Here is a 15,106-nt window from a genome sequence, read left to right on the forward strand (position 1 = left end):
GGTAGTACCTCTTATGTAGGGCAGGACAGCTGTTCCATAGGTCTGTTCATCTTCTGGGTCTCTATTATGTTTCAGTGTGTTTTTGTGGATCAAGCTGGTGATTTTGCTTTTGTGGAAGCCGTTGGCTGTCAGTACTTTAGTCAGGGTGCATAGTTCAGTCTTAATGTGTGTCTTGTCTGCCAGATGTTTGGTTCTGGTAATTAGTGTTTTAGCCACGGAGTTTATCTGTGCTGGGTGGTGGTGGGATTGGGCGTTGAGGTAGCGGTTGGTGTGTTTTCTTCTGGTATACGGTGTGTCCTAGTGTGCCATCTGTTTTTTTTTTTTTTTTTGTAGATTAGTACATCTAGGAATGGTAGAACTACCAAGGAACATCTGATGATGAAAACCCATTAAGGCTCCTTATGTTGGTGTTTATTTTTTGTTCCGTTTACATGCAGTATAAAAATCACATACCTTGAAGTGATGTTTTATGTATTTTTGCTTATCTTTCTTCATTCATCAATGTGAATTTTGAATTATAATAATTGAGTAGTAAAGTTGCTAAAACAAATCATACTATTTGAATTAATCACATCCTTCAATTGTCACAATCTGAATTCATGTTAAATCATAACTATCATCAATGATATTAATAAAATTTCTGAAACCAGGTCAAATAAACTATTACCAGAGATATTCTGTTATTGTTTTAAACTAAATTAAAGACTATGGCTAATAATGTGTGTTTTTGTTGCTACAGTGGTTGGTCTTAATTTTTGGGTGATGTTCTGACTTAAAAAATAACCAGTTAATTTGAAATATATATTTGATTGATCTCTTCCAGCTGGATAATGTAAGACAACTCATAGATAGATAAATGAGTTAGATAGATGGGATAGATTGAGAAAGAGAAAAACAGAGAGACATAAATTGTGGTGAGAATAAATTTTGCACGCATGTGTAGACCATTTCCTAAAAACCTCAGCTGTGCCACTTGGACAGCTGGCAAATGCTGTGAGAGGGTGCGCGGCATCTGAAAATCCTCTTCTTTCCTGCTTTTTCAACCTCAGCTGTGCCACACAAAGCAGCTGAGCTTGAAAAAGCAGAAAGTAAAAGACAGCCAAGAGCATGGGCAGGAGGCTGGGCGAAACAGAGCAGCAGACACCGAACCGGTTTTGGTGTTTGCTGCTCTTCAGAGCTACCGGTTGTATAGAACCGGGCTGAACCAGTAGCATCCCACCCCTGTCATATATCTCAGTACTACTTTTATCAAACTTTGTCTTGGTAATAATCTCTGAATGCCATTACTTCTGCCTTCTACACTATCTCTCTTTCATTCAGAAAGCATTGGAAAAGCAAAGCCCTCCCAAATGCAATTTCAGTGTATTTTTTTTCCAGCCTCAGCTGGTTATTGGATAAGTCTTGCAGACAAGCCTCCACCATCCATCCATCAGAAAATCTTCCCAAAGCTTGCAGAAAAATGAAACACTAACTTTCTTTCAGCCCCAGCTGGGTACTGGATAAGTCTTGCAGACAAACTATATTACTCATAAGCTTGTTGGTGAAATTCTGAAGTTTATTTCAGCACTTCCAGTCCTGATAGGCAAAAACAGATATCCGGAATAAAGTTAGTGCTAAGAGCAACTGCCTCTCAGCGCTTCTTATGCTGTTTCCCCAGCCCCTCCCAGCTAGCCTGACATCCGCCAATTAACGCACATCAAACACACATCCCCATGCCTCCTCCCCATGCCTATTTCCCAATGCCTAGCCCCGTTTTTGCCTCTTTTGTTCTGCTTGTCTGTTGGCTCTTAATTATGCTAAATCAGGATTCTAGATTGTCCGAATTTTGATTTCTGCCATTGTAGTGTCGAGCCTACCGTAGCCACTTCTAGGTTATCTACAAAGGTGAGAAACATTTCTTCCCTCCAATCGTTTACCAAATCAAAGTGTCCAGAGCCCAGTACTCAACAGGAATGAACTCAACAAGAATGAAGTGGTATATGGTTTCCTGCCTAAGCAGAGGGTTGGGCTACAAGACCTCCAAGGTCCCTTCAAACTCTGCTATTCTATTCTATTCTATTCTATTCTATTCTATTCTATTCTATTCTATTCTATTCTATTCTATTCTATTCTATTCTATTCTATTCTATTCTATTCTATTCTATTCTATTCTATTCTAACTTGGTGGTGTCCCATACACACCATGTCCATCAGAAGATTGCCTCACAACCTATCAGGAAAATCCTGCCATTCCTTTACAAGGGTCACACACTTTCAGTTCCCAGATATATGATGTATGCATGTATGTATGTATGTATGTATGTATGTATGTATGTACAGTTTGGCTTAATTTGGATGTTGGATTTCTCTCATTTACTGTGAGAGTAACAGAGAAGAACAGATGTTTTTGGCTATGAGATCAGATTCAGGTCAGAGCTGAAGAAACTTCTTGGATGAGAAGTGAAATGTCTTCAGAGAAAAACCAGAAAGTCCAGTTGCCTCTTGAAAAAGCATCTTTAGGAAAACCATGACCTGGATGACTGAGAATGTACATAGTCATCATCATTAACAACAAATGTTCAACTCATCTAAAAACTAGCTTATGAAAATTTCCCAGGGACAGTTTATCTGCACTGGTTTCAGACAACTTATATGTAAGTTCACAATGTGCTTTTAATGCAATTGTTTCAAAGAAGATGAATTCTAAAGATGACTTCCTCAGTCTCACTATAGGTAGTTCTTACTGAACAATAGCAATTGAATTTTCTGTCTAAAAGGGATGTGATCATTAAGTATGATGTCCTGTGATCACATTACTTAGTGATGGCTATCTTAGCAGTACTTATTGCTGTTGTTAAGTGAAAATTGTGGGTCATTAAGGAAATAACTCACATTTATTTATTTATTTATTGTCAAACATGTACAAGAAAACAAGTATAGGTATGAACATAAATATGAACACAGGGAATAAATACAAATAAATGGGGACAGTAAGACAGGGATGGTAGGCACACTGGTGCACTTATGCATGCCCCCTTTAAGGACCTTTTAGGAATGACAGCAACTTGCAACTTCCTTCACAAAGCTGGCAGAAACTCATAAGTCCTGGATGGCTTGTAAGTGGGTGAGTGCTATGGCCTAATGTGGGATGGGAATACTGTGCCAGCTGGGGAAAAATTGGTAAAGTGACACATGAATGCATGCAGGCTGAGGACAGGTTGCTGTGGCACAGTACAAGTGCATGTGAGCTGGGAAAGGAGTGCTGCTTTGAGGCACAAGTGCAACTGGGCAAGTAATGGGATGCTGTATCCCAAATGCACACTATGGAGTACAAGATCTTGTATTCCATAGTGAAGTTGCTTGGGGGAAAATGCGATGAGTTTAACTTGGAAACGTCCCTACCATCCGCCCTATTGACTTTGCTTATGGAAAGCCAGCAGGGAAGCTTGCTAATGGTTATCATGGCATTGTAGGAGGTTGCAACCATTGCAAGGGAGAACTATTTGCCTAGCAACCAGATTGTAATCATGTCACTGTCGGCTTACTGGAATTCCTATTATTGGTCCACGGGAGAGATGGGCAAGCAGGAACACACAAAGCTTCACTCGTGTCTGCAGAGGATGCTTGCACTCACACATGAAGTTCCACTCCCACGAGCAAAGGGTGCCTGCACTTATGCAAGTGGAGCTTCATGAGCAAACGCAAGCACCCTCCACTCAAGGACCCTCTGCTCGTGTGAGTGGGGCTTCATGCATGAATGCAAGCACCATTTGCATGAGTGGAGGGTTCGCATGAGTGCCACTTGCAAAAACAGAGCTGTGTGCATGCACATGCATCTGCCACTCACATGCCCCTCCCCATGCCAGGCTGGACTGCCAAGCTGGAATAATTGGGGATCACTGACTTTGACAACACATCATGACTACCACTTGTTCAACACAATCCCAAATTTGAATAGTCATTGTATCTGTGATTGCTAATGGAGGACTACTGGTAGTTATCCATTATAATTCAGAACCCACATTGACAGACAAAGGTTGTTTAGAAAATTTAAAAAGAAGATTAGCACCAAGGCATATTATGTTATAATGCAAGTAAGCAATAAAACTGAGCCGTACAAAAAATATTTTCTAAAATCGGAACCCTCATTCTTTTTTTTTGCATTAGATGCTCCTTGGTGTTCAATTCAGATCTTAGAATAATGATGTAACATTTGGGGACAAAGATGCAGACCAGTAAGCCCAAGCTAGAGGCCAGCATGGAGAAGATTTGCACAGCCACCATGTATTTCCCTTTGGTGCTCAGGTAGGTGGGGACAAAGGAGATCCAAACACTGCAGAAAACCAGCATGCTGAAGGTGATGCACTTGGCTTCGTTGAATGTCCCTGGAAGCTTTCGGGCCAAGAAAGCCACCAAGAAACAGATAGCAGCCAAAAAACCCATGTACCCAAGGACAGAATAGAACATGGAGACTGAGCCTTCATTGCATTGCAGCAAAATGTGTCTTGGTTGGGAATGAAAGTCAGAATCTGGGAATGGGGGTGAGATTCCCAGCCATGTAAGGCAGATGCCCACCTGAACTCCAGAACAGGACAAGACAATGGAGTTGGCCAGACTTTTCCCCAACCATTTCCTCATCCTGCTTCCCGGCTTTGTAGCCAGGAAGGCCACCACTACCATTACAGTCTTGGCCAGCAAAGAAGATACGGCAACTGAGAAAACAATACTGAAAATGGTTTGTCGAAGGACACAGGTCATTTTCATGGGATGACCAATGAATAGAAGGCAGGTCAAGAAAGAAAACAGGAGAGAAACCAGGAGAACATAGGTGAGTTCACGGTTGTTGGCTTTGACTATGGGAGTTTCTTGGTGTTTAATGAAGATTCCTAGAATGAAGGCAGTGGTTAGGGACAAAGCAATGGCAAAGAAAGTCAGGATGAGTCCCAATGATTCTTCATAGGATAAGAAGCTTATGCTTTTGGGGACACACTGATCCCGCTTCTTATTGGAATACTGGTCATCTGGACACCTTTCACAAGGGGCTGCATCTGAAAAAAAATCAACTTTGCATATTTGATAATGACAAGGGCTCTTACATTAAGTTCACTCACTTGATTGTTCCAGGCAGTGGTGAGATTCAATTTTTTTTACTACCAGTTTTGTGTGCGTGGCTTGGTGGGCATCGCAGGGGAAGGATACTGTGAAATCTCCAATCAGAGGTGATATTTTCTGGTTCTCCAAACTACTCAAAATTTCTACTACCGGTTCTCCAGAACTGGTCAAAACCTGTTGAATACCACCTCTGGTTCCAGGAAGTGGAATAAAGTTGTTGACTGTGTGAACTCAAATTGTACTCACTCAAAATTTTCATGTCTAATTTAAGTGGAATAAAGTTTATGTTTTCACTCCATTTTCATTATGGAGTGTGGCTCTTAGATCACCAAGTCTGGCCTGTGGCTGGAAATATTTCAGTATTTCTTCCCTGAGGAATTTGTAGGTCCCAGCATTAATTAGAAATAACCATAGTTTGTTTTAAAGACTGAGAGACCAATGAGATTACCAAGTCTTGCAAAATGTGTCTTCTTTCCTGAAACCAGGTAACAAGGTAACAACTTGAGAAATTTCATCTCCCTTTCATTATGTATTTTAATAGCCACATCATCACACAAGCTGGGGTGATGGTATCCAATCCTTGAAAAGTTTGGATTCTGTCAAGAAATTTAATTTTTATTGCTTTGTGGAACTATGAAATTACTATGCTCCTAATTAGATCTACAGCTGGCAGGAAAGTAAACAACTTTAATAAATGTTGCCCAGAAAAACAAGAGTGAATATTGATTGCATCCTTGATTTCACTTTTCTTCCCTGGGCTACCTACCTTCTTGCATAGAAAATGTTCCTTCCATACACAGAGAACAGTCATAGCAGCAAATTGGTGCTCCCTCTCTCATGAGCTTGGCATATCCTGGGTAACAACTTTCTGAACATCTAGAAGAAGGCACCATCTAAACATAAAGATCATTTAGGGCAACTTCTGAATTGAGGTGGAGTGGATTTTATTTCAAGAAACTGGTTTCTGGTAACCAAGTAGCACAGTGAGCCAACTCAGTCGAGGAGTAGTGACATAGCAGTTAATAATGGGGATCGCCACTGCCTTTCTTTTCTAGGTATTGGAGACACCATTTAACCCAAACCTTTATGGAAAAGGACTTTATGTTCCAGCAGCAAATAAAAATGATGATTCTCTTTCTGGTTCAGTCTCTGTTTCCTACCCAGAAACATTCCCTTTGTCTTATTCTCCATTCAAAGGAAAGTGGTTCCATTGCAAAATGTGTTTCACCTCAGGGCATATACAGGAATGCTATATCATCTGTCATTCTCTCCCTCTTTGCTTGAGCATGCTGACTTTTGTATCTCTGCAAAAATCCCTATGTTTCTCTCCTGCAGCTGAACATTGTATTATGAATGGTCTTTTTTTAACTGCCCCCCTTTACCCCATCACTTTCTCAACCTGACATTTCTCTCTTGTGCAATTCAGTGGGCTGCTCTCTTTAACATCTGGATTTTCTCTGATTGAAAGTAAGGTTGTATGATAGCCTATTAATTACAGCACCATATTCCAGTTCACTAATGAAAACAGTAAAGACCCCAACACAATTTGTGGAATAGTAGGTTGTGATAACTACTGAAACACATCTAAGGGGACATGATGGCTAATGAATTGATGGGACTTTGGGTTCCCTTATTTGGAGATTATCTCAACTGTCCTCCATGAGAATTATTTCTGAGCAGAAAAGTCTTCATACTTAGAGTTCATAAATAGAAGACTCAAAACCAAGCAGCATCAGCTATTGTACCTTGTTAAATGATGTTGGCCATTGTATAGCACTCTGATTGATGGAGACCTTGACTTCTGAGGAGACTTCTCCTTCTACACTCCCAATTTCCACCCCAGCAGTAGACTTGTTAGGATAAACTGTCCAGTGGATAATATGAAAGTCAGCAGCAGGAACTCCATTTCCATCCAAATGAACTCTGTCCCTGGAAATATTGTGAAGCTGGAAGTTTCTCATGAACTGATGAAGCTGCAATGACAAAGAAAATCACACATGCAGATTAAACATTGAGTCCTTATTCAATGATTCTATTATTATAATTCTGGACTGGGAGTGCTCTGAATAATTCAACTTCTTTGGCTCAGCACTTTGGTCTGCAAGAGAATGATTCCAGATTTTAAGCTTCTGTCCCTACTTTTCTATGGAATACCAGATCTTTTTCAGATATGCCCTATCTTCTACTTTCTTGAAGGGATCATTATATTGTCCTATAAATCTATAGCTTAGCATCAGGGGTGGGATTCAAATTTTTTAACAACTGGTTCTGTGGGGCTGGCTTAAGTGGTTGGCATGACTTGGTGCTCATGTTATTGGCTGGGTATGGCCAACTCAATATCACTCACATCGAGGCATGCATCTCTTCGCCTGGCCTCTCATGACTGTGGGGATGCTGCAACAGTCATAAGTGTGAAAAATAGTCATGTCAATTTTTTCAGTGCCATTGTAACTTTGAATGGTCACTCCACACAAGCAAAGTACCAGCAAAGGAGAGGAAAAATACTCCAGAGACATTCCTGAGACAGGAAGTCTAGTCCTGCCATGAATGTAATAAGGGTTAACGGAGGCAGTTTCTGTAAGCAACACCAGAATGTTTCCTTGCTACCTTCCTGTGGCTATTCTGTCTCAGTATTTTTCCATAAGAGAAATCCTGCTTAGCACGTATACCTCTCTCAGAGCAAAGTTCACTAAACTGACAGGAAAATAACTGACAGGAAGAAGCTAAATTGATAAGATTAACACAGAGGTCTGTGTCAGATAAAGTAAAGACATATTTCACAAAAGCCTGTGAAAGGATGTATATTCAATTTCACAAAAGTCTGTCAGATAAGATGTGTATCCTGTAAAGACATGTTTACCAGAAAACTATTAATCAATAAGTTCGTTACTTGTATCACGGAAGCCTGTTTTCAAAAGATAAAATTTGTAACTTCTTTGTCTTTCTGTAAACCCCCCTCACCCCCCTCTTTGAATCAGCACAATAAAAGAGCACAGCGTAGAGCAAGCTAGCAGCCTGAAAATCCCATCTGTCTCAGGCTCAAATGGGACAATTCCATCTGCCCAAGGCAATGCGCTGTCTCACCTAAAGAAATCTTCGTCTTGTGTTCTTTTTTCTTTTAGCTTTGCAATCACTCTTGCGAGAGTCCCTCAATCACCCTGGCTAGGGTTACGCTGCTCAAACTCACCCTGGATAGGGTCCTGCTTTTGCCAAACTTCGCCCTTGCGAGGGCTTCTCTGTATCTCACCCTTGCGAGGGTCCCTTTCTGAGAGGAATTCAGCAATCAACCTGAAGATCTAAACAACAGACCGGTCGCTCAACGCGACACCTTCCTTACAGGATTAGGCCAGTAGTTTCTTCTAACAACCGGTTCTCCAAACTGCTTAGAATGTTAACAACCGGTTCTAGTGAAAAGGTTTGAACTGGTAGAATCCCACCCCAGTTTAGCATCATAATATTAACAGCAACAATAAAAAAACAAAATTACTAATGGCTAGTCTAGTGAAGAGAAGGACCAGGGAAGACATGATAGCAGTCTTCCCATATTTGAGGGACTGCCACAGAAAGGAAGGGGTCAAGCTATTTTCTAAAGCACCCAAAGGCCACACAAGGAATAACGGGTGGAAACTGAACAAGGAGAGATTCAACCTGGAAATAAGGAGAAACTTTCTGACAGTGAGAACAGTCAACCAATGGAACAGCTTTGCCTTCGGAAGTTGTGGGAGAGCCATCACTTGAGACTTTCAAGAAGAGATTGGACTGTCATTTGTCGGAAATGGTGTAGGGTGTCCTGCTTGGGCAGGAGGGTTGGACTAGATGGTCTACAAGGTCCCTTCCAATTCTGATTATTTGTATCTGTATCTAATGATAAAATTTCAAGAGTTAATAGAATGTAATCAGATCCAGGTTTTTCTGTGATACCCTACGAGACTTTCTTGACTTCTTATGCTTTTTTATTTTTTAGAAAGATCCTGCTAATGTGTGTTTGTATGTGTGTGTAACTCATACTCTATTTCCTATTCTCTGAAATGGTTCCTTTCTGGAGATCAAATCTACTGTAAATGTCTTACATGTTACATCCCATTTCAGTTCTCCCCCCCTGGCTTTCAGATGACACAGCTCTGAACACAGCAATCCTAGCAAGAAATAGAGAAGGACACAAGAGATTACCTTTGGGCCATTGTACAAATTGCAGAAGGTTTGAGGGAGTGGAAGGAAAAAGCAAACCCAAAGAGATAAAGTACAGAATGTATTTGGTTAAGAACAGACCCATTTGGTTAAGAACAGAGATTAGTGCTATAGGGATTCTTGTTATCCCTCCTTGTGTCAGCAAAACCACTGATGCCCTGAATTTTATTGTATGGATCATTGACTCCATTTTGATTTTGTGCAGGGATGGGATTCTACCAGTTCAGCCCAGTTCAGCAGAACCGATACTCTGAAGATCATCTGGGAGCGAACTGGTTCACTTCAACGATCAGCTGCTGAGCCCACCAGGCTCCATACTTACCTTTGTTTCCTGCTTTTCAACCTCAGCTGTATCATGTGGCACAGCAGATTGCCATGTGTCAGCTGTTGAAGACACAGGGAGAGTGCAGGAGTGCAGGAGGAGGTCAATAGGAAAGCCTCTGTGCACGTGCAAAGCAAGCATTTGCTGCACACACATGCAAGGCGTAAGCGCAAAGCACACCCTCCAAGCCACGCCACTGAACTGGTGGTAAACCAAGTCAAATCCCACCACTGATTTGTGGCATCTTTCTTTCTACTGATTTGTGGCAGTTTTTCTTTCTACTTGTTTATTTATTTATTTATTTATTTATTTATTTATTTATTTATTTATTTATTTATTTAGTGGGACAATCCCCTCATACACCACTCCAGTGGTGGAATTCATTTTTTTTTTACTACCGGTTCTGTGGGCATGGCTTGGTGGGTGTGGCAGTGGAAGGATACTGTAAAATCTCCAGTCAGAGGTGTTATTTGCTGGTTCTCCGAACTACTCGAAATTTCTGCTACCTGTTCACAGAACTGGTCAGAACCTGCTGAATACCACCTCTGCACCACTCCCAAAGCCAGACACAACTGCTCTTCTGGCCCACTTTCCCTGGTTACCACTCATTCCACAGATAATGTTCAGATTATTTTTCATATAGGATTTGCTTGTACACATGGTCTATCAGTATATAAGTCTAAGTGCTATTGTTATTGCTATCCCAAAATCAGCACAGGTAGTTTAAATTTGGAAGATTTATCCCCATCATCTCTTTTTCAACACTCTCAAATACTACAAAGTGGACAACTGGTATTTGAAATCTCACACCCCTCTCTATTTCCAATTTAATACTGGGGAATTGAAAGGGGAGCACCAGTGGAACCTCGATGAAAAAGTCTTACTTGCCATGGCTGTATAATCTGGGACAACTGATGGCCTCCAACATGCATCCTCCTTTTACTCCGTTGTGAGAAAGAGACAGCATTGAGAACCAAGGCCACAGCTTGGATTGCTTTGGTAATAGCAGAGGCATCCTTGCAACCACATCATGGAATGGGAATTCCCAGTTCTCTTTTTCTTTGCATCTTTCCCAAACTTTCTTAGACTTCACAGCCTTTGTGTAGGAACACTGGAATGCTTCCTTTCCAAATTTAAAGACAGCAGAAGAATATGAATTAACATCGTGATATTGTTTCCTTGCCTTTGTCTAGGTGAGGAAGGAAAACAAAGCATGTTTATTTTGGAGATCCACCCCATAGTAAAACATTGTTATACTTATATCTTTCAAAGTTGTTGTAATCCACACTTTTCCTCCAATGGAGGCATTCTTCATTGCAGAAGTTTGTATTAATCCTGACAGTATTGCTGTGGCTTGAAAATCCAGTTAGCAAACTATAATTTTTATTTGACTGTTGATAAGGAAAAAAAGCTTTTGCCTTTTTCTTTTCATAAACATTTTCCCGAAACTTATATCCATATTTGTTGCAGGGATGGTTTCTGAGAGCACAATGCAAACACCATTTTTTATAGCTAGAGTTGCCAAGTTTCTTTTAAAGTTTTCTCCTCTTTCGTTTTCCTGGGAAAGGAGGCCGATCCATGTCCATTGGAAATGCAGGAGCAGCTGGACAATGGCTGAGCAAGGAGGTTCTTGTTTTGGGGTCACCTGGTAGAAAAAAGGACAATGATGATTTCTCTCAGGAACGTGGCTGATAGCACCATAGTCGATCTAAGATGAAAGAGAAGATAATGGTAGTTTCTGTCACTTTCAATGATGCAAATCAGATGGTTAAATGTAAGAGCCATTCTTCACTGCTGAGAGACATTTACAGAAAACAATGCCTACATGAAACCTGTCAATTCTCTTGTCCTGTTCACTCTCTTTGATGCTAGGGAGCCCTCTCCTAATTTGTCAGTGATCCTCATGGATGAACCTCATGCAAGGACATCTTTCTGGTGAAACCCTACCCATGCAACTAATTCTGGCTGATGGAGTGGATGCAGTGGGACAATTTTGCAGCCAACAACTAAGGCTCACATTTGCCGTAACACTCTATGGGCCATCCACATAATAGATCAGTGGTGAGATTCAATTTTTTTTTTACTACTGGTTCTGTGAGCATGGCTTGGTGGGCATGAAGGGGAAGAATACTGTAAAATCTTCAGTCAGAGGTGGTATTTGCCGGTTCTCTGAACAACTCAAAATTTCTGCTACCAGTTCTCCAGAATTGGTCAGAACCTGCTGAATACCACCTCTGGCCAGGTGGGCATGTGACTGGGTGGGCATGGCTATGTGGTGTTCTTTTTCCCTTTCACAAAACCCCCCATGCTCTGTTTTTTGCCTACCGAGCCTCAGGGAAGCCTCCTGGTGAGGTAAGTACAACAGTGAGAGGGGAATCAGCTGTGCCGCACAATTTAGATTAGCTAGAAAGCAAGAAATCCAATGTTTTCCTGCTTTCTAGCTAATCTAAATCACATGGAACAGCTGATTGTCCGAAATACTGGTTCGGCTGATCTGGTAGCAATTATTTTACTATCAGTTTGCCTGAACCAGGCCGAACTGGTAGAATACCACCACTGTAGTAGATGGTCAGCAAGTGATCCAAGTAGATAAGAACTTATTCATCAGTAGTAGGATTCAATTTTTTTAAACTAATGGTTCTGTGGGTATGGCTTGGTGGGTGTGGCAGGGGATGGATGCTGTAAAATCTCCAGTCAGAGGTGGGATTTGCCGGTTCTCTGAACTACTCAAATTTTCCACTACTGTTTCTCCAGTACTGGTCAGAACCCGCTGAATCCCATCTCTGATGTTAATACCTTGGAAGAGAAAACTCACCTGATTTACCAGAGAGAGACACACACAGAGAGACAAAAAAGAGAGAGAGAGAGAAAGAAAGAGAGAGACAGAAAGAGAGAGAGATCCCACTCAGATTGTTAGTGATGGCTAAATCCAGAATTTCAGTTTTTAATCAAAATTTGCCTAAATTCCAATTCCAGTCCATATGATGCTACTCAAGGAACTTCTTTTCTTCCAATGAATAGACAAATGTATTTCTAGACTATTGCTTCTTATTTGATTGCTTTATATGTTGAATTGAAATATTGTTTTGTATATCCCACCCCATCAAATTTATTACAATATTTGAATATTATTTTATTATTTTTATATAAATGATTTTAAAAATTTACCAATAAAGGATCATATTTTTTGCTTAGAGTTGAAATGAGGGAGACTTGGTGGTCTCTGAGCTTGGTTGTTTTCTTTGCAGACATTTCATTACCCCAACTATGTAACATCATCAGGGCACTGAATAATGAAATGTTTGCAAGAAAACAACTCAGCTCAGAGAGCACCAGGGTCCCCTCATTTCACAAAATAATATTAATATACCATTTAATTGGTTAATAATAATAGACTCAGACATCTGATTTGAAGATGCATATTTAATAACCTCATCCTAAAGAACACTGACATTGTGATAAGCTCTAGTTCATGATAGGAGAAAATAAGTTTATGGTGACATCCTTTGGGTTGTTATGTGGATAAAAGGAAGCATGTTAAAGCTGCTGACAGGATGTGTTGTAAGCTGTTTCATGGTTTTCCTTGCTCCATTCACTTTTTCTTCATATCTTTCTTTTTCAATTTGATCCTCAGACCAATACTTTTGTTTAAAAAAAAATAAGGAATTTTCTGACTATGAGAGTGATTCAGTGCTGCACTAGCCTACTTTCTTGAGCTCTTTCACTGGATATTTTCAAGGAGAAATTGGACAGCCATTTGCCTGGACTAATTTGAAGATTCAGCCTCAGGGCAGGAGATTGGACTAGAAGATCTCTATGAACCCCTCTATAATTTTATGACCAAAATCATCTGTTTTGTTTTGGTCACTAACTTTTAAATTTCAAACTCAGTTATTCAGCACTCATATATTCTTGACTCTATTTCTTCTGGTTTGACATCCCCATTTTACAAAATTCCCAATAGCCACGGCCTCCAGCTCGTTTTAATATACTTGTGACAAACTCCACTCACACTTTCATTTACCAAAGTTGACAGAAGCACACTCTTTTGTACACCTATTAAAGGCTTTTTAACAAACACTCATTCTTGCAACAGGCCACTTTCTAGCTGTTCTTTTCTTCAAGCATTTGTGTGTCTTAACATTTTTTCATCCTTTCCCCAACTTTAATAAATGGACTACTAAGAGACCTAAATTCATCTACTTGCTATTTGAAGAAAGGGTCTTCAGTGGTAGAAGAGGAGAACTCCCAAAGCCAAGGCTTGCTTTCCAAGTCAAGTTGTGAAATGGAATAAAAAAAAGTACTTTATAACTTTCAGATCTTTTAATATCTACTCTCTGCCTTTAAAGTTATTTGTGTGTTTTGTGAGTGCTCTTTTGTGAGCTAATCTAGAATTAAGGAGCCGTGGTGGCACAGTAGTTAGAATGCAGTACTGCACTTCTGCTGACTGCCGACTGTCTGCAATTTGACAGTTCGAATCTCACCAGGCTCAAGGTTGACTCAGCCTTCCATCCTTCTGAGTTTAGTAAAATGAAGACTCAGATTGTTAGAAGCAATAGGCTGACTTTCTAAACCGCTTAGAGAGGGCTATAAAAGCACCATGAAGCAGTATATAATTCTAAGTGCTAATGCTATTACATTTGTACCTGTGGAATTTTATAGATGCTCAAGGCAGTAGAAAGATGATCAAACCGTTCAGAATCCATCACTTCAAGAACTGCCAGCAGATTCCTTTGTCTTCCACACCTGTAGTTTGGGACATTCTCCTGCCCTGTAGACAGCAAGTCCAGCATGGCCTCGTACAGTATTCTTGCATTAAAAAAGCTCTCATAGATGTTGTAACCCAGGGTGAAGTTGGGTAAGAGCTTTGGATTCTGGTTGATCTCACGAACAGTCAAAAGAAAGGGCAGGATGTGGTAGAAACTGGTTAACTCCCTGCAACATAACAGATATTCAGAATTCATCATCTTCAATTTGGACTTCATTTATCAATTCTTAAAAACATACCAAATTTACTGCAGATTTGTATGTATATAGTGCAATGAAGGAAAAATAATCAGAAACTCATTGCACAGTTAAAAAGTAGGAATACATCACACTGTCCAATCACCTTCCATCCCAACTTGAACTATCTCTTAACCACTCCTCATCTTGGTGCAGGAATGACATGAGCTTGACTGCAAAGAAGAATGCTATTATGACTAACTACAAACACTCTACAAAATCCTCCCTCCCAATTTCCCAGGCACAGGAATGTGGCAGTGTGGAAGCTCCTTATGCTAATATGGCTTCCAAAGCTGACACCACCTTTAATCTCAGATATTGCTTTGCTACAGGATATTGATGCCTTTGGAGGTATTACACTACACTGATGAATCTTTAATGTGATCCTTTGTAGCTAAACCATTAGCTTATCTCATAAGGTCTCTATCCTCCTTGAATTTGGTTTTCAAAAGGTATTCCTTTAAAAAAAAAACTACAGAAAAGTGAGATGGAAGTCATAAA

At 40.3% G+C, this 15,106-nt stretch overlaps 1 protein-coding gene across 1 annotated transcript; it reads right to left on the reverse strand.

Moving 5' to 3' along the window:
- Positions 1-4,062: 4,062 nt before the first annotated feature.
- Positions 4,063-14,481, reverse strand: LOC148131605 (vomeronasal type-2 receptor 26-like). The gene is made up of 3 exons (XM_087953955.1): positions 14,248-14,481; positions 5,858-5,984; positions 4,063-5,027 (listed from the first exon to the last, which is right to left on the reverse strand). The coding sequence occupies exons 1-3, from the start codon at positions 14,392-14,394 to the stop codon at positions 4,063-4,065; spliced, it is 1,239 nt and encodes a 412-aa protein (XP_087810081.1). The 5' UTR covers positions 14,395-14,481.
- Between the last annotated feature and the right edge of the window lie 625 nt (positions 14,482-15,106).

The sequence above is a fragment of the Notechis scutatus genome, chromosome 2, assembly GCF_049901735.1.
Source record: "Notechis scutatus isolate UNSWTSFEM ecotype Mainland chromosome 2, rNotScu1.2, whole genome shotgun sequence".
NCBI lineage: Eukaryota > Metazoa > Chordata > Lepidosauria > Squamata > Elapidae > Notechis > Notechis scutatus.

What these genes read in the sequence shown, in the direction of transcription:
- LOC148131605 (XM_087953955.1), bottom strand. Translation starts at nt 14,394, where the DNA reads ATGCTGGACTTGCTGTCTACAGGGCAGGAGAATGTCCCAAACTACAGG. An exon ending in GCATCTATAAAATTCCACAG is followed by an intron (nt 5,985 to 14,247) that starts GTACAAATGTAA and finishes CTTTATGTTTAG; the next exon opens with ATGGTGCCTTCTTCTAGATG. An exon ending in AACATTTTCTATGCAAGAAG is followed by an intron (nt 5,028 to 5,857) that starts GTAGGTAGCCCA and finishes ATTTTTTTTCAG; the next exon opens with ATGCAGCCCCTTGTGAAAGG.